Below are 27,127 nucleotides of genomic sequence, written 5' to 3' on the forward strand. Positions count from 1 at the left end.
AAATGTGCAAGTTAAAGTCACTCATTATTTAAAGTCTATACTTTGTTAAATGGATTAATTTCCTATCCTACATTAAAACAGAGAAGATGAGTATATCTAGCATCTATAAGGTAATTTACCATTTATAAGTGATAATAGATTTGTATTATTAAAATAAACAGCTTTTAATTAACATCTTAAGCTTTGAAAAGTGTCAAATTATAAGGAAAAAAGATTCATTTATTTCCCTGTCACATTTTTACTTTCTTAAAACCAATAAAATAATCAAGTGAGTTAAGAAAAAGCAGAACTACTCTATTTTTCTAAAAAATATGCAAGCTTTCTAAAGTACATGCCTGTCACTGTAACTAGCCCATACTATGTACTAAATAAATGGTTGCTCATTTGAATAAACAGGAATTATGAAAAATAATAGAATACAATACGGTTCAAGTTGGAAGAAAACCTTTTCTACTTATATATATATAACTAATATTTATTAAAATTAATTCCAAATAAAAATTCTCACTAAATAGAGAGTAAGAGAAATATTTCTCCTAGTCTAAATGCTGTCCACATTCTGGGATACTATAATATTTTATGCACCACAAATATGGTCAGCAGCAACTCAGATGAGCTTTCTAGGGTAAAACAAATGGCAAGAACTTTTAGGAACAGTCTGTTGAAATTAAATAACAATAACAATCAACTATCTGTATTATTAAATAAGCTGTTACTTTAATAAATCTTTTAAGGAACATCACATTTGAATATCTGCCCATTTATGTGAATTCAGGTCACAAAATGAGCACCATTTTAAAATTACTTCTATGGTTACGGAAGAGACAAGGGACAAAGTATAATAATAGTCTTCCTCAGCTGAAATATTCAAAAAAGCTGGTAAAGACTTTTTATATCAGTAACAGTGCCTTTCAAAGATGCATCAAAGTTAAAAACAAAAAACAAATCAGATAATCAGATATATCTTTAAGTTTTCTTTTTTCATATACAAAATAAATACTCATATATATAAAAATTATGTTTTCAAATAATACAAATGTTATACATATTTGCAATTTAAATGCCTTTTCCACTTCTAGTATGTCAAACTCTGTGGTCTTATAAAAGATCTACATTATTAAGCAGTAAGTGCAAATCCCTGGTATAGTGTTAACCTTATTTAAAACTTATAAAACCAAAGAAATAATTTACCTATATTTCCAAGTAGTCCATTAATAACTGTGTTACTATCAGCCTTCAATGTACTGTTGTCTTGATTGATGAATTCAAGACTGTCTTGCAGCCTAAGGGAAGAGAAACAATAAACTGCAAATTCATTTTATACAATGAAATTTAAAGCATCTAACAGTTTTTTAAGTTTTAAGTATTCGTAATAGGACTATAAAGTACCTAATCATTTAGATCAGGGGTTGGCAAACTATACACTGAGGGCTAAAGCCAGCCTGCTGCCTGTTTTTGTAAATAAAGTTTTACTGGAACACAGCCATGCCCATTCATATATGTACTGTGTATGGCTGCTTTAATGTTACAATGGTAGAACTAAGAAACCAGACATACTGTCTGGCCAACAAAGCTAAAATTATTTACTATTAAGGCCTTTACAAAAAAAGATTACTGACCCAAACTTAAATTGTAAAGTTTCCCCTCATATCTTGGACCTGACATTAGTTTTGAAACTTCTGGCAGAAAAAAAAGACAAAAAAGGAAAAAGAATCCACCAAATATACAAAAAATATCTTCAGTTCACACATTATAAATGAACTGCATTACTCCTGTCCATAAATTACTCAGAATAATAGAAATAAAATTACTTTATGCTTTTAGTACAAAGTATCTGTCCTAAGAACCATCAATAAAAAATTAGAAAACATGAATAAAGTGAGAAGACTACAGCTAAAATCAGTGATTCCAATACAGGATCTCTAATTTCTACTTTAGTGTTTAATTCTTAAAAATTAGCACTTTTATCATCAGTATTTTTTAAGCATCCAAAATACAGTGAAATACATCTTTCCTTTTCCTTCCTTCCTAAAAGAAAAGCTAATAAAGAGCTACAGGTATTAGAACCTTAGCTAATAAAACACCTGAAAAGTCTTTAGGAACATTTACAATTAATGGAATCTTTTGAGAATTTTTCTAGTTTTGAGTAAACTCCTTACTACCTCCTGTTGCTTCTGACTTTGGGTATCCCTCAGACCCTTGCTAGCCAGAGTTCTGATACGGTCCCTGCAGAATCCATCACTGTGGTCCACTAACATCTCATCCTAGCCCCAGTTCTTCATTTACTAGGTCTGGCAGGTAGTCCAAGAATCTGATATCATATGTGCCTCTGTTTCAGCTTTACTATTCCATTTTTTTTTAATCCAAGTTAGTTAACATACAGTGTAGTCTTGGCTTCAGGAGTAAAAGAACCTAGTGATTCATCTCTTACATATGACACCCAGTGCTCTTCCCAAAAAGTGCCCTCCTTAATGCCCATCACCCTTTTAGCCCATGCCCCCATTCACCCACCTCCCCTCTAGCAACCCTAAGTTTGTTCTCTGTATTTAAGAGTCTCTTATGGCTTGCTTCCCTCTGTTTTTATCTTATTTTTCCTTCCCTTCCCCTATGTTCATCTGTCATGTTTCTCAAATTCCACATATGAGTGAAATCATAATATCTGCCCTTCTCTTATTTCACTTAGCATAATACCCTCTAGTTCCATCCACATTGTTGCAAATGGCAAGATTCCATTCTTTCTCAATGCTGAGTAATATTCCTGTGTGTGTGTGTGTGTGTGTGTGTGTGTGTGTGTGTGTGTGTATGCGCGCGCGCGCACGCACGCACACACACCACATCTTCATTATCCATCTGTCAGTTGATGGACATTTGGGCTTCTTCCGTGATTTAGCTACTGTTGATAGTGCTGCTATAAACATCGGGGTGCCTATGTCCCTTCAAATCAGCACTTTTGTATCCTTTGCATAGATTGCTAGCAGTACAATTGCTGGGTCGTAGGGTAGGTCTATTTTTAATTTTTTGAGGAACCCCCATACTGTTTTCCACAGTGGCTGCACCAGTTTGCATTCCTACCAACAGTACAAAAGGGTTCCCCTTTCTCTGCATCCTTGACAACATCTGTTGTTTCCTGAATTAATTTTAGCCATTCTGACAGGTGTGAGATGGTATCTCATTATGGTTTTGATTTGTATTTCCCTAATGATGAGTAATGTTGAGCATCTTTTCACATCAATGGAACAGAATACAGAACCCAGAAAAAGACCCACAAATACACGGCCAACTAATCTTCCACAAGGCAGGAAAGAGATCTAATGGAAAAAAGACAGTCTCTTCAGCAAATGGTATTGGTAAAACTGGACAGGGACATACAGAAGAATGAAACTGGACCACTTTCTTACACTATACACAAAAATAAATTCAAATTAGATGAAAATCCTAAATGTGAGACAGGAAACCATCAAAATCCTAGAGGAGAAAAAAGGCAGCAACCTCTTTGACTTCAGCTGCAGCAACTTCTTCCTTGACATGTCTCCAGAAGCAAAGGGAATAAAAGCAAAAATGAACTACTGGGACCTCATCGAGATACAAAGCTTCTGCACAGTGACGGAAACAAGCAGCAAAACAAAAAGGCAACCAAAAGAATGAGAGAAGGTATTTGCATATGACATATCAGGTTCACTACCCTAATCCTGGCATTAACAACTTGTAGTATCCTTGTACCCCACCACGGCTTACCTAGGCCACTCCTGATTGCAGAGTTAATTCTACAGGGGACCTGAAAACTAAAGACCACAACATACAGGTGCTAACTCAGCATGGCACTACAGAACGGAAAATCAGTATCTCATCCTAACATGGAAATGCAGTCAACATTTTACTTCCAGATATAGCTTCTAGAAGCAAATCAGAGAAAAGAGAAAGTACATTTCCTATTCTTCAACTAAACTAAAATGAGAAGTAATCTGGACTCCATACAGAGTGGCTCAATGAATGAAAAACAAGCCAGAGACTCACTTCAGTTTTAAGGAAGATATAGGCTCAATATGAAAGGATAGAATAAGATACTCCAGGTAAATGGAAATCAGAAAAGAGCAGGAATAGCTTTACTTATATCAGAAAGAAGACTTTAAGCTAAAAAGAGTAACAGGAGACAAAAATGGTCATATAATGATAAAAGGAGCAATTCATCAAGAAGACACAACATATAACAATCATGCACTCAACACCAGAGAACCTAAACAGATTCATTTGCCAAATACTAACAGATCGGAAGAGACAATGATGCAATAATTAGTAAAGGACTACTTTCAACAACAAATAGTTCATCCAGACAGAAAATCAACAAAGAAATTTTGGACGTGAACCATACCTTAGGCTAAATGGAACCAAACGGATATATAAATATAGATACAGATAAAACAGTTTATCCATAGGGAAAGCTGAAAAATTCAGAATATGGGGAGATTAAAAAACATGCTCCTGAACAACCAATGGGTCAAAGAAGAAATCAAAAAGTAAATTAAAAAAATACTCTGAAACAAATAAAAATGGAAGCACTGCATATCAAAACTTGTTAGAAGTGCTGCAAAAGCACTTAAAAGAGGGCAGTTATAGTGATAAATGCTTACAGTAAGAAGCTAGAAATATCTCAAATAACCTTGATTTACACCTCAAAAACCCAGAAAAAAAGCCCAAAGTTAGGAAGGAAATAAAGATCAGACGGGAAATATATGAAAGAGAACAAAGAAAAATAAATTTAAAGATCAGTTTAACTAAGGGCTAGTTTTCTAAAGAGACAAAATCAACAAACCTTTAGCCAGACTAACTCAAAAGAGAGAGAGAGAGAGAGAGAGACAGAGAGAGAGAGAGAGAGAGAGAGAGAGAGAGAGGACTCAAATAAATGAAACCAGATATGAAAGAGACATTACACTGATACCAAATAAAAAGGGATCATGAAACTACTTATCAACAATTACATGCTAACAAAATGCATAACCTATAAAAAATGGATAAATCCCAAGACTGAATATACAACCTACCAAGACTAAATCATGAAGAAATAAAAAATCTCAAAAGACCAGTAACAAGAAGGTAGAATCAGTCATTGATCAAAAACCTCCTAACAGAGAAATGCCAAGGACCAGATGGTTTCCTTGGTAAATTCTACCAAACATTTAAAGAATTGATGTCAATTCTTTTCAAACTCTTCCAGAAATCAAAGAAGGAGTATTCCCTGGCTCATCTTACAAGAACAGCATGATCCTGACACCAAGGCCAGGACATTATAAGAAAATTACAGATCACTTTTCCTGATGATTATAGATGCAAAAATTCTCAACAAAATATTAGGAAACCAAATTCAACAGAACATTAAAAGGATCATTCAATATGATCAAGTGGGATTTATCCCTGGGATGCAAGGATGCTTCAATAAATGCCAGGCAATAAAGGAGAATTACCACATTAAAAGAATGAAACATAAAAATCGTATGATCATCTCAATAGATGCAGAAAAAAGCATTTGAAAAAACACAACATCTTTCCACGAAAAGAAAAAAAGTCAAAAAAGTAGGTTGGAAGAACAAATATTATTAAAATGTGCATATTACCCACAATCATCTATAGATTCAATGCAAGTCTTATCAAAATTCCAATGGCATTTTTCATAGAAATAAGAAAACAATCCTAAAATTTGTATGTACAAAAGACCCCGAAAAGCCAAAGAGATCCTGAGAAAAAGAACAAAGCCAGAGGCATCATATTTCCTGATTTCAAACTATACTACAAAGCTAAAGTAATCAAAACAGTATAGTACTGGCAGAAAAACAGACACAGAAAACAATGGAACAAAATCAAAAGCCCAGAAAAAAAAACCCGCATATAAAGAACACTTAACAAAGGAAGGAGAGTACCTTCAGTAAATGATTATGGGAAACTGCGTAACTACATGCAGATGAATGAAATTAGAACCCTATCTTACACCATTCACAAAAATGAACTCAAAATTGATTAAAGACATAAACATAAGACTTCCAAACTGCAAATCTCCGAAAAGAAATCATAGGGAAAAAGCTCCCTTGACATTGATTGTAGCAGCAGTTTCCTGGACATGGCATAAAAAGAAAAGCACAAGCAACAAAAGCAACAATAAGTAAATACGACTACATGAAACTAAAAAGCTTCTGCACAGCAAATAATCAATTGACAAAATGAAAAGGCAATCTATGGAATGGTAAAAATATTTGCAAATCATGTATCTGTTAAAGGGTTAATATCCAAAATACATAAAGAGCTCATACAAATCAAGAGCAAAAAATAAACAACCTGACTAAAAAAGTAGTAACTTCCTCTGAATATTCAGAAGAACTGACTAGACAGTTTTCCAAAGAAGGCATCTGACAAATAGCCAAGAGGTATATGAAAAGGTGCTCAACATCACTAATCATCAAACAAAGGCAAATCAAACCACAACAAGGTATCACCTCATACATATTACAATAGCTAACATCAAAAAGACAAGAGATAATCAGGGTGGCCAGGGTATGGAGAAAAGGAAACCCTTATGCACTTTTGGTGGGAACATAAATTGATATAGCCACTTGAAAACAGTATGAAGGTTCTTCAAAAAATTAAAAATAGAACTACCGTATGATCCAGCAATCCCACTTCCTTGGTATATATCCAAAGGAACTGAAATGAAGATCTCACAGACATATCTGCACTCAGGTGTTCAATGTGGCATTAGTGACAACAGTCAATAAATGGAGACAACAGATGAATGGATGTCATACACATACACAACACACACGCATGCATGCACGCACTCACACAAAAAATGGAATATTATTCAGCCACGAGAAAGAAGAAAATCCTGCCATTTGCAACAACATAAATGAATCTTAAGGGCATTAGGAGAAGTGAAATAAGTCAGACAGAGAAAGACAATCACCATATGATATCACTTCTATGTGGAATATAAAAAAATTGGACACAGAAAAACGAAGAAGAGTGGTGGTTATCAGGGGCTGAGAGTGGAGGAAATGAGGAGATAATAGTCAAAAGTTACAAACTTCAGTTATAAGATCAGTAAGTTCTGGGATCTAATGGACAGCATGCTGATTATAGCTAATAATACTGTATCTGTTATACTTGAAAATTGCTAAGAGGTTAAATCATAGCTGTTCTTACCACAAAAAAGAAATAGTAATTGTGACAGCATGGAAGTATTAGTTAGCTAATGCTATGGTGGTAATCATTTTCCAATATATGAAGTATCAAACCAATGTGCTGTACACATTAAATTTATATAGTGTTACATGTCAATTATATCTCAATAAAGCTGGAAGAAAAAAGCTGGCTTCTGTGAACTTTCAAACTTAAGGAGTAGAAGAACCCCGAGAATACTCTGTTAGTTTCCCTACTTTGCACATCCTAAATAATTAATTCTCCCCGCATTCATAATCACTTACGTATTGAGACTTCCACAGATACTACTGCCAGTCCGTGCAGTAAAAACTTTGCTAAGCATAAGCTGTGGAGGGGAACTATGAAGAAAAAGAAAGAAAGAAAGAGATCAAAACTAAGACAAGGAACTTCTCAATTTATTATAAATCAAAATATGTAAGTGACAGACATTTCACTATATAGTTACAACAGTCATGAAGTAGCATGAACCCCACAAAATATCATAAACTGAGTATCTGACATGCTCAATCTGCATGAAGACTATATGAAATTCTCTCATGTTTAAAAATTACATATTCTAACATGGATAATGAAAAATCAGAAAAGCCCTCACCGGATCTGATGAATTTTTAAGGTAGATCCTTTGTAGCTCATTGCTACCGAGCCAAACATCATCTCTCCAAGCATATTGGCATCAGAAGAGCACCGGGAACCCTAAAAAAATAACCATAACATTAATCAAATTGCAGAATGTCAAACCTTATGACTATTTCCAATATTGAATTTTATTGACAATTGCTTTGCTATAGTTATTCTACATAATGGGTTTTTTTTTTTAACGTTTATTTATTATTGAGAGGCAGAGCGAGGCAGAGCATGAGCATGGGAGGGGCCGAGAGATGGGGAGACACAGAATCCGAAGCAGGCTCCAGGCTCTGAGCTGTCAGCACAGAGCCCGACGCAGGGCTCGAACTCACAAACCCAGAGATCATGACCTGAGCTGAAGCTGGATGCTTAACCGACTGAGCCATCCAGGCGCCGCTACATAATGATTTTTTTAAGTGATTCTACACTGTATACACTGTTCTATAGCTTGATTTTCTCCATTTCACAGTGTCTTACACATCCAACCATACGGTTATACAAAGATTCCTTTTGAACAGCTGCATAGTATTCTACTGTATGAAAATACCACAGTTCCCCTTACTGATGGGCTCTTTAGGTTACTTCCAGGTTTTTGCTATTACAATATTGCTTAAATGAACATTCTTTTTTTTTTTTTAAGTTTAGTTATTTTTGAGAAAGAGACAGAGAGAGAGAGAGAGAAAGAGAGAGAGAGAGAGAGAGAGAGAGACGGAGAGGGAGAGGGAGGGAGGCAGGCAGGGGGAGGGGCAGAGAGGGAGAGACAGAGAATCCCAAGCAGGCTCCACACGGTCAGCACAGAGGCTGACATGGAGCTTGATCCCACAAACCATGAGATCGTGACCTGAGCTGAGATCAAGAGTCAGACACTTAGCCAACTCAAGTGAGCCACCCAGGTGCCCCTTAAATGAACATTCTTAACCACATCTTGTGCATATGCAATGTTTCTCCAGGACAGACAATAAGAAACAGAATTCACTGAACATGCAGAACAGTTTTCACCACTCCTGCTGTACAAAAGAGATATTCACAAACACGGTAATTTACCTCTACTTTGTATTTTTTTAAAAGGACTTATTTAAAACATGAGAATATCTCATTCTCAAAGAACTCCAATTAAAAGTTATTCCTTTCCTTCATTCTATCTTTAATTATCATCCATTTCATCACTAATTAGATACTGTGGTAAATATCACTAATTACCCCCTGAAATATCTTATTCCTTATTTTTTGAAGTCTAATGTGTTTCAGGGCAGCAATGTGCCCAACTGAAAAAAAAAAAGAAAAAACAACTGCATTTCACATCCTCCCTTAAAGACAAATTCAGGGGCGCCTGGGTGGCTCAGTTAGTTGGGCATCCAACTTCAGCTCAGGTTATAATCTCTCGGTTCATGGGTTCAAGCCCTACGTCAGGCTCTGTGCTGACAGCTTGGAATCTAGAGCCTGTTTCATATTCTTTGTCTCCCTCTCTCTCTCTGTTCCTTCCCCACTTACACTCACTCTCTCTTTCTCTCTCTCAAAAATAAATAAAAGATTTTTTTTAATTAAAAAAAAGACAAATTTAGAGTTGGTTTCTACATTTCGAGGGTTAAACTAATGGCTGGAGTTGCAGCTTTCACAATTTATACATTTATATGCATGAGATATAAATGAAAGTCACTGGAAATGGAGATACCATATTAGGAACACAGAGCAACAATTTAACAATTTAACACATTAACTCTGGGTAAGTAGAAAGATAAGGATACCATGATCTCTAAAGCCATCTTGAACCCTAAATATCATACCTAGATGGCCTACCTTCAGACCTGTCATCCAGTGAAGAAAATAATCCCTAGGAAAAATGTAATTCCTAACTTGTAGTTATATAATAAAACTGATAAGAAAGAGGACCTAAGTAACTATCTAAGATAATAATTATTCACAAATTTCATTAAACCATTCTATCATAAAAAAATCAAGAATTAGGAGTTTTAAGAAAATACTTAAAAGACTCTTCTGATATTAACAATAAAGTAACAAGGACCCTCATTTTACACGTGGAGGATACGAAATATATCTGTACACTATTTTTATTTTTATGTGATTCTTCTACTCTTTTGCTTATTTACTGCCCATTTTGGATTAAAGAAATCTATGTATTTACATTTGTCAACCTTTCTTAAAAGAGACATCTTCAAATAGATGTCTATTTCATCATAATTCAAATAGATGCCATTTCATCATAATTATTTCATATTAGTTTTAAATATATATTCACTTACATATTTTTTCTCTCTTAGGTGTTAGCCTTAATTTTGTTTTAATAAAGACAAAAAGCTAATGTTTAAAGAAAAAAACACTTTTGATATACCTATTTAATAAAAGAACTCATCTAGGGATTTGGTTAAGAAAAAACTTTTATTTCAAAACACAAAGGTTTGGGTACTAAAAGTAACATTTTAGAAACAGAGACAAATAATTTTTTAATGATCAAATGGGAGGGTCTTTTTTTTTTCTCCTAAAAAAAAAAGATCAATGCAAGAGGTGCCTGCGTGGCTCAGTCCGTAGCATCTGACTCCTAATTTCTGCTCAGGTCATAATCTCACAGTCGTGAGATGGAGCCCCGCGTTGGGCTCCACGCTGCTTAAGATTCTCTCTCTCCCTCCTACTTCCCCTCCCCAGCTACTGTTCCACCCGTATCTAAAAAAAAAAAAAAATTAATGCCAACCCTACTTGGCAAACTACACTGCTTCTGGTTAATGACAGAAGTGAGAGCCTTCTCTTACAAGCTCATTTTCACTATAACGTGGCTAACTCCATTCTTATTTTGACTAAAATTATTATGAATTTAAGTATCAAAGAAGTTATAGATTTTAATACTAAACTAGAAAAGAAACCTCAGAAACCAAAACGCAGTAAAAATAAATTGGTGTTTAAATTTTATCAGACCATATAGTTTGCTAGTAAAGGTTCTCTTTGCCTGCTCTAATACATATCGAATACTCAGCATAAATGTCACTGGCATATTTATATATGACATAATCTATAATAAAGGTTATAATTTTAAAAGTGCTATTACTTTAATACTTTTTTTATAATGCCCTTATTAAAAAGGCAATTTTTTTAACATACTCATTGTTGGAAGTTATTAATCTGTAATAATCTGTGTTAATCAAAGATAATGTTCTAGTTACCTGATATCACATTTTATCAAGGGTAGTGAACTATATGCTACAATAATTCAATGTCTCTTACTAAAAAAACAGAGTTCCAGGACCATAGTCAGCCTACTATCAGAGTATCTGGGCACAAAGCCTAGGAACCTGTACCTTAAAAAAGAAAATCTTGGGACACCTAGGTGGCTCAGTCAGTTAAGCATCCAACTCTTGGTTTCGGCTCAGGTCATGATCTCACAGTTTCGTGAATTCAAGCCCCACATCAGGCTCTGCACTAGTAGCACAGAGCCTGCTTAGGATTCTCTCTCTCCCTCTCTCTGCCCCTCCCCCAATCACACTGTCTCTGTCCTTCTCAAAATAAATAAATAAACTTTAAAAATAAAATTTTTTAAAGAAAATCTCTAGAGATATTGATGCAATATAAGAGTCCAATCACTCAATGCTTCAGGGTTCCTATAATCTGTATCCATGTGCTAATTTTCAACTCCAAAATATTAGGAAGAAAGGCAAGCTTACACAATTCATCAAAGTAGTAAACATCCAAATTGGTATAAGTATGATGATTATCACATAGCATATAGCACAATTAGGAACTTATTAATGTATCATGCTTAAGCTGGAGGAATAAAGGTGGACAGGGGAAATTATGTACTACCTCTTAATATCTGGATTTTAATAACTTCAGAGCTCTTTCATAGATACTGTCATATTGACATCATATAAGGGTCACTTTCCTTCCAAACACGACTACCTAATTACAAAAAATTTAAAAGCCCAGGATTCCATTTTGGTACCGCTAAATATAAAATACTTGTGATGCATTCATGCAAGCTTGGATGACATGAATAAATTCACATAGATGACATTTACTTGGTATGAAACCAAACAGTTATCTTATGTGAAATATAACAAATTTAAAGAGAAGTTACTATTAGATACTATTTTGTTTAAGTTTGTATTTTAAAAGAAGAATCACATTACTTTTGAAAAACAAAAATGTCCATTTCTGCATGTGTATAGTTCCAATCATACTTAATTTCATTCTACAGCCAAATTGTATTATATTATATTAATCTTCATTATTTCAATAAATTAAAGATATCTAAAATAAATTATTCTCATAACCCAAAAAATCTGACTGGTAAATAAAAGGGAGAAAATACTCCTGACTACCTATGACCATAGTTTTCTGTACTTTTCCTAAGATTTATCAAAATGCATAAACATACGTCTTTAATTATCTGTCTCCACAGCTACAATGTAAGCTCCAGGAGGGTAAGGACTAGTTCCTATTGTACGGCAATCGCTAGGATGGTGCATAACACATCACGGACACTCAAAAATATTTGTAAATTAATGAATAAATAAATGACATCAATGATCTTACTTGGTACTTAGGACACTGGTCCTTTACATCAGAAGATGAAGTCACAGAACTATCCAGTGAGGAAGAACTGTCTCCTCCAGGTTTCAACTGGCAGCATTTCCCAAAGACTTTTACTTGAGCATCACTACAGAGTTTCTGAAATAGAGATATTATTCCCATTCATGTTTTAACAAATTTTTCACCACATACAAGTTTAATTTACAATATAAAAGCCTTTAGAAAAAACAAGTATGAAATAATTCAAAATACAGCCTTAATATATTGATTTTACTACATTTTCTCCAGTACTGTTCTCTATTCTTTGTCTCATAATTGTAATAATATTTGTGGAGTTTGTGTTGTGCTTTTCTCATAAACATTGTTAAATCAAGGGAGTTTTTCTATATTATTATGGTCTAAAACAATATTCTTTACAAGTGACTTAAGAGATAGCAGCAGTTTTCAAGGTATTTGATCTCAAACTCCCTTCAGGCCTTTTGTTTCTGTGAGTTAGATCCATCAATATTTTCCCATATAAGACATTAAAGCTGAGAAATTTTAAAATATTAATTCACTTAAATATACAATATACCCATTACAAGTTAACATAAATAACATATTTTTAAGGAAGAAAATTTCTATGCAGATACGTAGGGATAAGACGAGAAATACAAAGCTTTTATATTTTACTAAATGTATGTGTATGTGTTTACATATATTAAACATACATGTTTATTGTTTTGAAATGAGAATGTATTCATGTGCTGAACAGTTAAATGTTTTGTTTTGTTTTGTTTTTTGCCTTTTAAAAAATTTAAATCCATGATAGTTTACACATAGTGTAATAATAATTTCAGGAATAGAATTTAGCAATTCATCACCTACATGTAACACCCAGTGCTCATCCCAACAAGGGCCCTCCTTAATGCCCATCACCCATTTAACCAATGCCCCCCCACCCAACTCCCCTCCAGCAACCCTCAGTTTGTTCTCTATATTTAAGTCTCTTGGTTTGCTTCCCTCTCTGAACAGTTAAACTTTTAATAACAGCTAAGTTTAGGACAAGAAGGTTGTACAGTGGCTTAGTATGAAAGCATAATGTATTTCTATTCCTTTTTCTTCATTCTCTTGCTTTTCTCCCACTCCCAGATTCTAGAGCTTTCAATGCTCACAACTACCAAAGGTGCAATCTACCAAGGACTTTGATACTCCTAAAAATATTTTGGTGCTTTATCACAGTTACCAGTATGTACATTCTTCCATGTAACAGACCTCACGTAGGTTTTCAGAGGAAGTAATCTGACTGAAACCACAGTTTTTGAAGATCAACTGTTTTATAGATGCCATCACCACCAAGGGCATTGTAAAAGAGAACACCTGGTAATTCCAAAATCACCTCTAACCAAAAATGTAGAGAGACAGCATGATAAACTAAAATGCATAAGGGCTTTAAAACTAAAAAGATGTGAATTTAAATCCTGGCTCAGCGAGTTACCCGACCTCGCTAAATTTATCTATTTAATGGAAAGAAAAACCCTATCTAATGGGTAGGGTATTTGTGACACTTAAGGTGTGTGTGTGTGTGTGTGTGTGTCTCCATGTGTACTTATATATAAAATACATAAAGTGCTCTATACAGCATCTAGAACTAGCATGTGCTTACTGGTTTGTAGCTGTAAATGATATTAGAAAAAAGTTAAAGTAAGAAGCTAAAATAACTGAATACCTACTTTGGAGTCAGGAACTTCAGTAGATATTTCCATGTATATTATTTCATTTAAACACTTACTAAAATATTGATATTTTTGGTACTGATATTCTTGGCCACATCTTAACAACCTTCTATTTAATGATCACCATCGAAATGCTAGGTCTTTAAAACTATTTTCTTTAATACTCAGGGTGGTAGATATTATAGCCCAGTTTAATGCATAAGAAACATGAAGCCCAGAGAGTTTAAGTAACTTCACCAAAGTTATAAGAACTAGTAACTACATAATATGCTTAAAGCAAAACCAGGTGGTTTTACATGAAAGATACTCAATATTACTAGTGATTAGGGAAATATAAATTAAAACCACAATAAGGTATCACCTCATGTCTATTAGAATGGTCATCATCAATTAGTCGAGAGATAACAAACACTAGCATGGATCTGGAGAAAAGGGAACCTTTGTATACTCTTGCTAAGACTACAAATTGGTGCAGCCACTTTGAAAAACAGCATGGAGGATCCTCAAAATATTAAAAATAGAACTATATTACAATCCAACAATTCCACTTCTGGGAATACATATCCAAATGAAATGAAAACTAACTCAAAAATATATCTGCACCCATGTTCATAGCAGCATTATTTACAATAGTTAAGACATGGAAAGAACCTAAGTTTCTATTGACAGATGAATGGATAAAGAAGTTGTAACACAACTTCTTTGTTGTACACAAACTATATTATTTTGTACACATGTAATGTACATGTGTAATGTACATTTGTAATGTACACATGTACACACTATATTGTGCACTATAGGTACACAAACTATATTATTCAGCCACAAAAAATTAGGAAATCCTACGATTTGTGACAACATAGATGGACCCTAAAAGCATTAGGCTAAGTGAAATGTCAGACAAAGAAAAGCAAATACTGTTCAGACTTGTAGTCACCAGAAGTAGAGGGTATGGGGAGGCAGATTTAGAGGAAGGTGGTCAAAAGGTACCAATTTCCAGTAATAAGATAATAAGTACTAGGGATGTAATAATGCACAACACAATAATAGATAACACTGCTTCGTAATATTATAGGAAAGTTGTTAACAGTAAATTCTAGGGGCACCTGGTTGGCTCAGTTGGTTGAGTGTCCAACTTCGACTCGGTCATGATCTCACTAGTTGTGAGTTCGAGCCCCGCATCAGGCTCTGTGCTGATCGCTCAGAGTCTGGAGCCTGCTTCAGATTCTGTGTCTCCCTCTCTCTGTCTGCCCCTTCCCCACTAGCTCGCTCTCGCTCTCTCTCTCTCTCTCTCTCTCTCTCTCTCTTTCTCCCCCTCTCTTTCCTCTCTCCCTCTCTCTCTCTCAAAAAAAAATATTAAAAACAATTTTTTAAAGAGTAAATTCTAATAGTTCTCAGCATAAATACAATTTTTTCTTCCTTTTTTTTCTTTCTTTTCTTTTTATTCTGTCTATATGAGAAGATAAATGTTAGCTGAATCTATGCCGGTAACCATTTCATGGTATATGTAAAGCAAACCATCAGGCTGTATATCTTAAACTTATGGAATGATATATGTCAATTATCTGTCAATAAAACTCAATTTGAATACAATGTATACCAAAAACTAAGAAACAGTTGAGTGAAACAGTCCTTTTCCTCATGGAACTAACAATCTAATGAGAGAAAGAGGCATTTAACAAATAATTAGACAACTATGTATAATGAAATATAATATTTCAAATATGTTCTTTTATGTTAGCAATAGCTAACTCATTGTACTTACTATGTGCCTAGGCACTATTCCATGTTACATACAGTTATTCTTTGATTCCTCACAACAACTCTAGGAATTATTATAATTATCCCCACATTAAAATACAGGTTAAGGATCAATGATACTTAAGTGAACTGTCCAAGAGAGGACTTAACCTAGTCTAGGGAAACCAAAAAATGACATTTAACCCAGGACTACAAAAAAGCACAGGAGTTAAGGTGAAAGAGGAAGAGTGGGAGGGCTAGAAAGATATTCCAGGCTGAGGGACCTTAGTATATCCAATCTCTGAATCATGAAGCAATCTGCTATAGGGAGGAAAGGGACAAACATCCATCAGTTTCAGGACTGAAGCATAAAAGTATACATAAAATTTCTTACTACACGCACACGCACACCCACCCACACACCCACCCCCCCCACACACACACACACCCCTCTCTCCTACCAACTCCTCAGCTGTCCAGAGTCTTTTCTCCCTCCCATTCTGAAGTCATGGCTTTTCTGAATCCACATAGCAACAACTTCACGGGAAGATGGTCTAATGAGGGGAGAGGGCACAGTCTGCAACCCTCAGGTAGACAGACATAGGCCTTCTATGAGCACAACCACAGAGCAAAAGGATTCAGTTTTCTTATCTCACTTTCATTCCAAAAAGAATGATGCCATACTTTATTTTTAACCCACAAAAAAATCATGCTCTACTTATGCATAAAAAATAAGTTATAAACACCACTGAAAAAAAAAACCTGGCTTCTTATAAATGGATTATAATTTTTATTAACTTTTTTTTTTAACATTTTCACATAATCACAAACAAGTTGCAAACTTAGTTCAAAGAATTATTTTTCCTGAACCAAATGGGAGTAAGCTACCTGACATGCTATGAACTAAAGCATCAATACTTCAATGTGTATTTTCTACAAACAAGGACATTCCCTTACATAATCATAATACAGCCACTTTTCATGTAGCATATGACTTCAGTGCCCATTAATGATAATATTCTTAATACTGATGATCACTTGATTAAGGCGGCACCTACCAAGCAACCTCACTGTAAACAAACTTTTTTCTCCTTTGTAATTAATAATATTTTGATAAGGGGTGGGGGGGGGGATGAAATTTGTATGCTATTTTATTTTTATGCCATAAAAATGCTGTTTCTCATCAAACTTTCAACTTATTTATATCAGTATAAACTCATGGTTTTCTATTTTATCCAATGGGTTGTAATCTGCTACTATCATTATTTGTTTTTATGCTAGAGTTTTCCCTATTTAGCCAGTGACAGGCCCTTCATGCTGGTTTCTATGTCCCTTTGACATGTTCCCATCATTGTTTAAGCTTTTGGCACAAGTTCCAGGCTTTTCTTTTTCTTTCCCTGCTCCAGTCTAAGGACCAGTCATTTCCCTAAAGAGCCCTGGTTCATTCTAATGGAGAAGGGAATTAAGACATTAAGGTCTAGATACTAGGTATGAGCCCACATGTTGGGGTCTCATTGTGCTTCTGCTCTCACTGCTCTGACAGGGCTGAGGAGTACACATATGTATCTAACATATCCATAAACAAGTTTACATTTACATTTATTGCATTTGAATATATACATGCGTGTACATATATATATTAAAACATAAATTTGCACCAATAAATCCAATTCCACTCCAAGACTACAAGGTTCTTCTAGTTTTCTCATTTATAACTCCCTTTTCTAACAATCAGAACAACATGCCTTTCATTAGCCTCCAAATGTGTTTATTTTATCAACTCCCTTATATGAAAACAGTCTTTCATTTCTCACTCCCTCACCTGCATGGACATTTTCTTTTCCTCAGGCTCAGCCAGCCAAGATGGATGCCCTCAACATCCCACTTGGGCACTGACACTCTGTATTAGGCAGCAGCTATGGAGATGTCCTCCTTAACTTACTTGGGTTCTAATACTCTACTCTGGACCACCATGTCTCGACCAACTGACATCAGTGTTCAGCCCTACCTAATGGCTTTAGGACTAAATTGTTCAGAAAAGGTAAATGGATGGAAGGTAGAAAGACATGGGGGATTAAAAATTTTAACCTTGACACATAACCATATTTTATGTTCCAGATTCTATATCACAACTGAAATTCAAATAAGTAACCAACACTTACATGGTATTTTCAGTTTACAAGTCTTTCACATAAATTTTCAATTTTTTTCTTGTTCAGTCGACTTTTAATAATTTTAAGTTGTACATAAGTAATCCATTCATATGACTCAAAAGCAAAAACAAAATAAGTAAGTATACACACGGAAATCTAGAAACCCTTCTTGTAGTACCCTATTTCCCACTCCACATATTCCCAATAAGTCACTTTAACTGGTTTATTATTATCCTTCTAAAATTTCTTTTTGCAAATAAAAACACAGTATTACTTTTCTTTCTCTATTTCAGAAAAGGTAAGTAATTCAGTTCTGTCCTTGCTTTATTTTCCTCTAAAAGCCTAGAGAATCTTTCCATTTATTGTTAGAAATCCTCCTCCTTCTTTTTTTCATACAGCTGAATAGTATTCCAGTGTGTAAATATATTATAGCTTATTTAACCATTCATCTGTTAAGGAAGGATATTGCTGGTGGAACTGCTGGATTAAAACAAGAATAGATAAGACTTCCAGGGAAGATGGTGGAGTTGGAAGATCCTAACCACATGTCACCCCACGAACACAACTAACTAACACCCATATCAGTGTAAATAACCAAGAAAATGACCCAAGACTGGCAGAACAGACTCTCCACAGCTAAATGTAGAGATAAGGCCACACGGAAGGAAGGAAGGAAGGAAGGAAGGAAGGAAGGAAGGAAGGAAGGAAGGGAGGGAGGGAAGTGATCAGGAGTTAAATGGACCATGGGACTGTCTGCATAAGGGAAGGACACCAACATCACAGGCTCAGAGAGGGATAAGAAACAGACCTTCAGGCCAAGCACCCTAAGCATAGGGATCCCATATAGGGAAGACCAGTCTCCATAACATTTGGCTTTTGAAAACCAGTGGGGCTTAATCTCACAAGTTCTTACCATCAGTGGGGCTTAACACCTGGAGCTTTAAAATCAGCAGGCTCAGCTCTAGGAGAGCAGAGAGGGCAGAGGAAACTGAGTCCCCATGCATAAAGAGCACCAACAACAGCCCTGTGGAGATACGGCATAGAAGCAGCAGTCTGAAAAATGCCTCAAGTATATGGGAGAGAGAGATGTTTACTAATCTCAGAGCGTGTGTTGGAGGGACAGGGATCCTTGGAAGACTTTTCCAGGAAGAAAGGAGTTGGAAGGCACCATTTCCCTCCCCCACCCCTCCCACCCCCAGACTAGACACATGGACACTTGGTGGGAGAAACCTCAGCCCCAACAAGCTCCAACTAACTTGTTAACAGAGTACCATACTCCTGTGTTCTCTTCCATACAAGCCCCCTCCAACTATGCCTCATTCCAGGTCCCATCCCACAACAGACCTGTCCAGACCTGGCTAATACTAAGAAGCCTGCCCCTGTTTTCTCCTGCAGACTTGCCTCCTCCAACAGACCTTTGGACAGAGCCAGCCAAGGCAGTGCACAAACCTGAGAGTATGCAAGCAGCTTGGTAAGGGGCCAGGACCACGTCAAAGTGACTCCTGCACAAGGAGAGGGGAAGACAACCACACACACCAGTTCAAACTAGACTCTAGCAGTGGGCCTGGTCTGACTACAGGCTCCACTCACCAATGAAAGCTTCAGAGGATAACACAGGCAAAGGTCCCTGCAGCACAATACACATTCAAGTGCACACAGAACATTCTCCAGAATAGATCGTATGTGAGGGTACAGAGTAAGTCTCAACCAATTCAAAAAGATCAAAGTCATTCCATGTATCTTTTCTGACCACAACACTATGAAACTAAAAAATCAACCACAAGAAAAAGTCTGGAAAAAACACAATACATGGAGGTTAAATAACATGCTACTAAACAATTCATGGGTCAACTGAGAAATCAAAAAGGAAATGAAAGGACGCCTGGGTGGCTTAGTCAGTTAAGTATCTGACTCTTGGTTTCAGCTTAGGTAATGATCTCATGGTCATGAGATCGAACCCTGCATTGGGCTCCACGCTGGGAGTGGAGCCTGCTTAGGATTCTCTCTCTCTTGCTCTGCCCCTCCCTCTCATGTGTGTATGTGCCTTCTCACTCTCTCTGGGAAAAAAAAAAAATCAGAGGAAATGTAAAAAATACATGGAGACAAATGAAAATGAAAGCACAATGGTAAACAATAAAAGAGGTTCAGCAATACAGGCCTACCTCAAGAAGCAAGAAGAATCTAAAATAAACAATCTAACCTTACACCTAATGAAGCTACAAAAAGAGGAACAAATAAAGCCCAAAACCAGTAGAAGAAAGGATATAGTAAAGGAAGAAAGAATATAATAGGATATAAAAGGATATAATAAAAAATATAGTATTAGAGAAGAAATAAACAAAATAGAAACTAAAAAAACAATAGAACACATCAATGAAACCAGGAGCTGCTTCTTTGAAAAGATCAACAATACCTGGCCAGACTAATCAAAAATGGAAAATTCCTAGATACACATAACATCCCAAAACTGAATCAGGAAGAAATAGAAAATGTGCACAGACCAATACCAGCAATGAAGTTTTATTGGTAATCAGAAAACTCCTCACAAACAAAAGTTCAGGACCACATGACTTCACAGGTGAATTTTAATAAACATTTAAAAAAGAGTTAATACCTATTCTTCTCAAACTATTACAAAACATAGAAGAGGAAGAAAAGTTTCCAAATTCATCCTATGAGGCCAGCATTGCCTTGATACCCAAACCAGATAAAGACACCACTAAAAAAGAGAACTACAGGCCAATATCCCTGATGAACACAGATGCAAAATTTCTCAACAAAACACCAGTAAACCAAATTCAACAATACATTAAAAAAATCATCCACCAGAATCAAGGGGGATTTATTTCTGGGTTGCAAAGGTGGTTCAATATTCACAAATCAATCAATCAATGTGATACTTCACATTAGCAAAAGAAAGCATAAAAACCATATGATCATTTCAATAGATACAAAAAAAAAGTGACAAAGCACACCATTCATTCATGATAAAAACTCTCAACAAAGGACGTTTAAAGGAAACATAGTAAAAGCCATATATGAAAAATCCACAACTAATGTCATACTCAATCGTGAAAAACTGAGAGCCCTTTCCCTAAGATCAAGAACAAGACAAGGATGTCTACTCTCAACACTTTTATTCAACATAGTATTGGAAGTCCCACTCACAGCAATGAGACAACAACAACAACAAAAAAGGCATCCAAATTGGTAAGAGAGAAGTAAAACTTTCAATAATTGCAGGTAAAACTTTTCACTAATTATACTATATATATATATAGAAAACTCTGAAGACTTCACCAAAAGACTACCAGAACTGATTAATGAATTCAGTAAAGTTGCAGGATACAAAATCAATACACAGAAATCCATTGCATTTGTATACACTAATAATGAAGCAGCCAAAAGGGAAAGTAAATAAACAATCCCATTTACAACTGCACCAAAAATAATAAAATACCAAGTAATAAATTTCACCAAGGAGATGAAAGACCTGTTCTCTGAAAACTGTAACACAAGGGGCACCTGGGTGGCTCAGTCGATTAAATGTCCAACTTCAGCTCAGGTCATGATCTCACCGTTCATGAGTTCAAGCCCCACATCAGGCTCTGTGCTGGTGGTTCAGAGCCTGGAGCCTGCTTTGGATTCTGTGTCTCCCTCTCTCTCTGCCCCTCCTCTGCTCCCTCCCCTGCTCATGCTGTCTCTCTCTCTCTCTCTCTCTCTCCTTCTCAAAAATAAATGAACATTGAAAACTGTAACACAATGATTAGAGAAATTGAAGACGACACAAACAAATGGAAAGGTATTCCACGGTTATGGATTGGAAGAACAAATACTGTTAAAACAGCCACACTACCCAAAGCAATCTACAGTTTTAATGTACTTTCTACCAAAATAGCAACAGCATTTTTCACAGAATTACAACACACAATCCTACAATTTGTATGGAACCACAGAAGACCCTGAATACCCAAAGCAGTCTTGAAAAAGAAAAATAAAACTGGAGGTGTCACAATCCTAGATTTTTAACATATATTACAAAGCTGTAGTAATCAAAACAGTATGGTATTGTCATAAAAATAGACACAAAGATGAACGGAACAGAACAGAGAGCCCAGAAATAACCCCAAAATGATACAGTAATTTCATCATCAACAAAGGAGAAAGAATATGCAGTGGGAACAAGACTCTCTTTCCAACAAACTGTGTTGGGAAAAATGGACAGCTACAAGCAAAAAGAATGAAACTGGACCACTTTCTTACATAATACACAAAAATAAACTGAAAATGGATTAAAGACCTAAACGTGACACAAGAAACCATAAAAATCCTAGAAGAGTGCACAGGCAGTAATCTGACATCAGCCATAGCAACATTTTTCTATTTCAAGGGAAAGAAAAGCAAAAATAAATTATTGGGACTACATCAAAATAAAAATATTTTGCACAGCAAAGGAAACAACAAAATTTTTAAAAAGCCTATGGAATGGGAGAAGATATTTGCAAATGACTTCTATGATAAAGGGTTAGTATCCAAAATATAAAAAGAACTTATACAACTCAACACCAAAAAACACACAATCCAATTAAAAATGAGCATAAGACGTGAACAAACATTTCTGCAAAGAAGACCTACATACAGATGGCCAAAAGACACATGAAAAGGTGTTCCACATCACTAATCATCAGGGAAATGCAAATCAAAAGCATAATGAAATATCTCTTACACCTGTAAGAATGGCTAAAATTAAAAAAACAAAAAACAAGAAAGGTTGACAAAGATGCAGAGAATGGAACCCCTTGTGCACTGTTTGTGGGAATGCCAACTGGTGAAACCACTGTGGAAAAACCAGTATGGATGTTCCTCAAAAAATTAAAAATAGAAATGCCATATGATCCAGTAACTCCACTACTGGGTATTTACCCAAAAAATACAAAAACACGAATTCAAAAAGATAAATGCACCCCTGTGTTTATTGCACCATTATTTATAATAGCCAAATTATGGAAGCAGCTCAAGTGTCCATCAATAGATGAATGGCTAGAGACGATGTGAGGGAGATATACACATTAGGAAATATTCAGTCATAAAAAAGAATGAAATCTTGCCATTTGCAATAACATTTGCAATAACATAATAAATGGGATTATTATACTCTAGGGAGTATAATGCTAAATGAAATAAGTCAGAGAAAGACAAATACCATATGATTTCACTCAAACGTGGAATTTAAGAAACAAATGAACAAAGAAAAAAAAGACAAAAAAAATTCTAAACTATAGAAAATTGATGGTTACCAGATATGAGGTCAGGAATGAGTGAAATAAATGAAGGGGATTAAAAGTACATTTATAATGATGGGCATTAAGTAGTGTATAGAACTACTGAAGAACCATTTTATACACTTGAAACTAATACAACACTATATGTTAACTATACTGGAATTAAAATTAAAAAAAGAAAAAAAGAATCTCTGGGGATACAGACTCAGAATCTGTATTTTTAACAAGTGCCCCAGGACATTGTCACGCACAGACAATCACTGGATAGGACCATCAATAGAATTTCTTCCTATTCTAAAAATCTGTTCATTCCCATGACCTAAATTTTAGTTAGCTCTATTTTTCTGTGAACAGAATTGAATTTAAAAAAGAAAGGTACAATTTGCCTGGTGCCTATGTTTGGGGCCTTACATACATTGTCTAATTTTTCTGTACAATAATCCTTTGAGGTAGGTATTATCATCACCACAGTATGCATAGATTCCAAGCTGGAACTCTGTACAAACTTCCAGATAAAGAATGAGTTAAGTTCTGAGGATGTAATGTACAGCATGGTGACTATAGTTAACAGTACAAAAGTTGCCAAGAGAGTAAATCTGAAAAGTTCTCATCACAAACACACATAAAAATTCTGTGTAACATGATAGATGTGATAACTTACTTTACTGTGACAATCTCTTTTCCATATACACATACATAAAATAACTACATTGTATACCTTACACTTAAACAATGCTGTATGTCTACTATATTGCAAAAAAGCTGGGCGGGGGGGTGTTGGGGGGGGGGAGTTGGGACTATGATTTCAAAGTCAATGTTTTTTCCCCACAATATCGTGCTATGGTAAGAAATTATGAAAGAGCTTATTATAACTGATAAACTCTTGTGCAGTACCTTATCTTCATATAATAGATTACTATTTTAGGAACTGTTTCTTCATCCTCTTTGGATCACTGAGTTTCTCCTACTCTGAACCATTAATTACTTGATGTCATGATGATAATATAAAAATAATAGGCTTCACCTTAATTACTCCTTTTCTTATTTTTCTTACCTATTTACAATGTACTCTTCTTCAGGCGCCTAGGAGGCTCAGATGGTTAAGCATCCCACTCTTGATTTCAGCTCAGGTCATAATCTCACAGTTGGTGAGATTGAGCCCTGCATCAGGTTCTGTGCTAGCAATGCAGAGCTTGTTTGGGATTCTCTCTGTCCCTTCTTTCTGCCCCTCCCTCTCTCTTTCTCAATAAATAAAATTTACTAAATAAATAAATAAATAAATAAATAAATAAATAAATAAAATGCACTCTTCTTACATTTTATACATTTTGGAAGGCAATTTACATCCTTTGTGTGTGGCAGGGAATAAATCAAATGTAAATAAAACAACAAAAGAAAGCAAAAATAGATATTATATTAGTAGACACTGCAAGATTAACTCCATGGAGATTGTATCACTTTACTCATTCACTTTTACAGCAAAGTATCATGATTAAACATCTGAGTTTTTGCCAATCTAAAAGGAAAGAACGAAAATCACAGTATACTTTTCATTTTTGTTTCCTTTATTAGGAATGAAAATATAAATCCTATTACATGTGTAATGGTTGTCAAAGTTATGAGTCTTTTACTTTATGGCCCCTGTATTTTAAGTCATAATTAGAAAAGTCTCCTTCATTCCACAAAAAAATAGGAACTCACATTTTCCTGTGTAATATTGTAGTTTTACTTTTTTTTACATTATGTCTAATATACTTGAAGTACAAATCCAAATTTATCTTTACTCTAGTTATGTGACTCAATACCATTTACTGATCTTTATTGATTTAAGATGATGTCTTTATCATATACTAAATACCTGTGTGTATGTGGATCTATTTGTGTTTCTTTATCTTACTCTGTTAATCTCTTTGCCTATTAGTGTGCCAATTACACACTGTTTTAATTACCGAAACTTAAAGTATTTTTGCAAATCTGGTACAGCTAGCTCATCCTTACTGTCCTTTTTTCAGTTTTCCAACCAGTTACTGCTTATTTTTTTTCCATTTGAACTTCAGATTCCTCTGCCTAGTTCCACACAATGCCCTCCACCAAAAACAAACAAACCAAAAAAGGATGGTCTTTTTTTATTGGGATTGCATTATTTTACAAAGCAACTTAGAGAGAATGGACAACTTTAGGACAGTGAGTATCACCCAAAAATATATTTTGCCTTTCCATTTGCTCCAGTAAGATTCTATATACTTTTGGAGACTTTTAAAGTTCTGAAAGCATAATTGTTTTTTGTTTGTTTTTTTTTTAATTTATGCAAGGCACTTTTTTAAGTTGCTATTTTAAATGTTGTCTTAAGCTACCTTCATATCATCTAGCTGAAACCTGTAAGTATATATGGAGCTTACTGATTCCTGTATATTACCTTTTTTACAGCTCCAACGACCTAAAATCCAATGTTCCAAATTTGGTCTCATAATTAAGACTCAACTATTAGTACTTATACAATGCATCAATGTGTACAAAACTCATACACTGTAATTTGTGTTCACCTTTCCAAACTTACGTGCATTTGCTATACAATTTTATACTTGAATATAATGATTAAAAGCTAAAGCATGCAAATGATCATATAATTTCACTGAGAACTCAAGAAATAGCATTACATTATCATTAAAACAAAAACAATGTCCAGGATAAGGAGAGTATCACAGGATGAAATCACACAGGACACATTTGGCTACATCAGTGTTCAAAGAAACGACATCACAGTGATTTTTATATTTCAGCTATAAAATGAATAAGGTCTGAGGACTGAATGTAAAAAACAAAAAATAAAAATAATTCTTTTACAAAGTGAGTTACTTTATTAAAATCATTGAATGTATTCATTTTAATCTTTACAGTTCAATAGTCATTTTCAAAAAATATAATAAAGCTGAAATACACATGTTCTGAAAAGCTATACACTGATCAATATAATTTTAACATTATAAGACATTTTAGCATGCAAAGTACTTTAATTTCTAACACAAAATCAAAGCATTCATGTAATTTATAAGTCACAAAATTAAAAAGACAAAATACACAGTTCACTCATTTTCCCATTAAACCCATTAAATATATTCTAAAGAGACAGTATTTTCTTTGCATGGAAATATAGAAAAAATCTGTTTATCCATCTAAGGTGCTGCCATGCTCTTCATAGAGAATTCCTTGGTTCAACCAAATCCAGATATGAATCAGTATGCCATTGTGAAAATATTACCTGCCTTTCCCCCTCCCATCCTAAATAAAAAATACTCAATAAAGTGAATAAAGTGAATCACCTTTACAAAGAAAACTATCTGTCATGTGTTTTATTTAAAGGGACCTCATTAAGTATTTTTACAGTGCTCATTTTTTTTTTTTTTTTTTTGAGAGATTGAGTGTATTTAGGCATGCATGCAAGTGTGAGAGGGAAAAGGAGAGAGCAAATCCCAAGCAGGCTCCACTCCCAGTGTGAAACCCAATGCAGGGCTTGATCTCACAACCGTGAGATCATGTCCCAACCCAAAACCAAATTGGAAAATGCTGTCTCCCAAAGCTGCTTCCAAATTGGAAAATGTTAATTTCTTTTTGGTAAAGGGAACAGAGTAAAGCAATTTCGTATGACTCACACTATAAAATTTAATTCTCCATTTATAAATTATGGTATTATTTTCTCAATTTTAAGAGAGAACTTTCGCAATAAAATTTCTGGTAAAAACACATGTCCAAATTAATATTTGTAATCCTTATCTTTGGTAGACTGTTTTAAACTAAGAAAGAGGAAGGATAGGAGAAGTGACTTCAGTATTTATCATATGAAAATAGAATGTTGCTCTGCAAAGACAAG

The 27,127-nt window shown here is 34.9% G+C and overlaps 1 protein-coding gene across 2 annotated transcripts in view; it reads right to left on the bottom strand.

The window, feature by feature from the left end:
- Window positions 1-27,127, bottom strand: part of FNIP1 (folliculin interacting protein 1) — a 148,262-nt gene that overhangs the window by 49,080 nt on the left and 72,055 nt on the right. For both annotated transcript variants that reach the window (XM_007087784.3, XM_007087783.3), the window contains exons 3-6: window positions 12,373-12,507; window positions 7,799-7,899; window positions 7,470-7,544; window positions 1,192-1,283 (exon numbers count right to left, since the gene is read on the bottom strand). In XM_007087784.3, the coding sequence (XP_007087846.1) occupies window positions 1,192-1,283; window positions 7,470-7,544; window positions 7,799-7,899; window positions 12,373-12,507 (403 nt within the window). The remainder of the gene's footprint in view (window positions 1-1,191; window positions 1,284-7,469; window positions 7,545-7,798; window positions 7,900-12,372; window positions 12,508-27,127) is intronic.

Source organism: Panthera tigris, chromosome A1, assembly GCF_018350195.1.
Source record: "Panthera tigris isolate Pti1 chromosome A1, P.tigris_Pti1_mat1.1, whole genome shotgun sequence".
In the NCBI taxonomy this organism is placed as follows: Eukaryota; Metazoa; Chordata; class Mammalia; order Carnivora; family Felidae; genus Panthera; species Panthera tigris.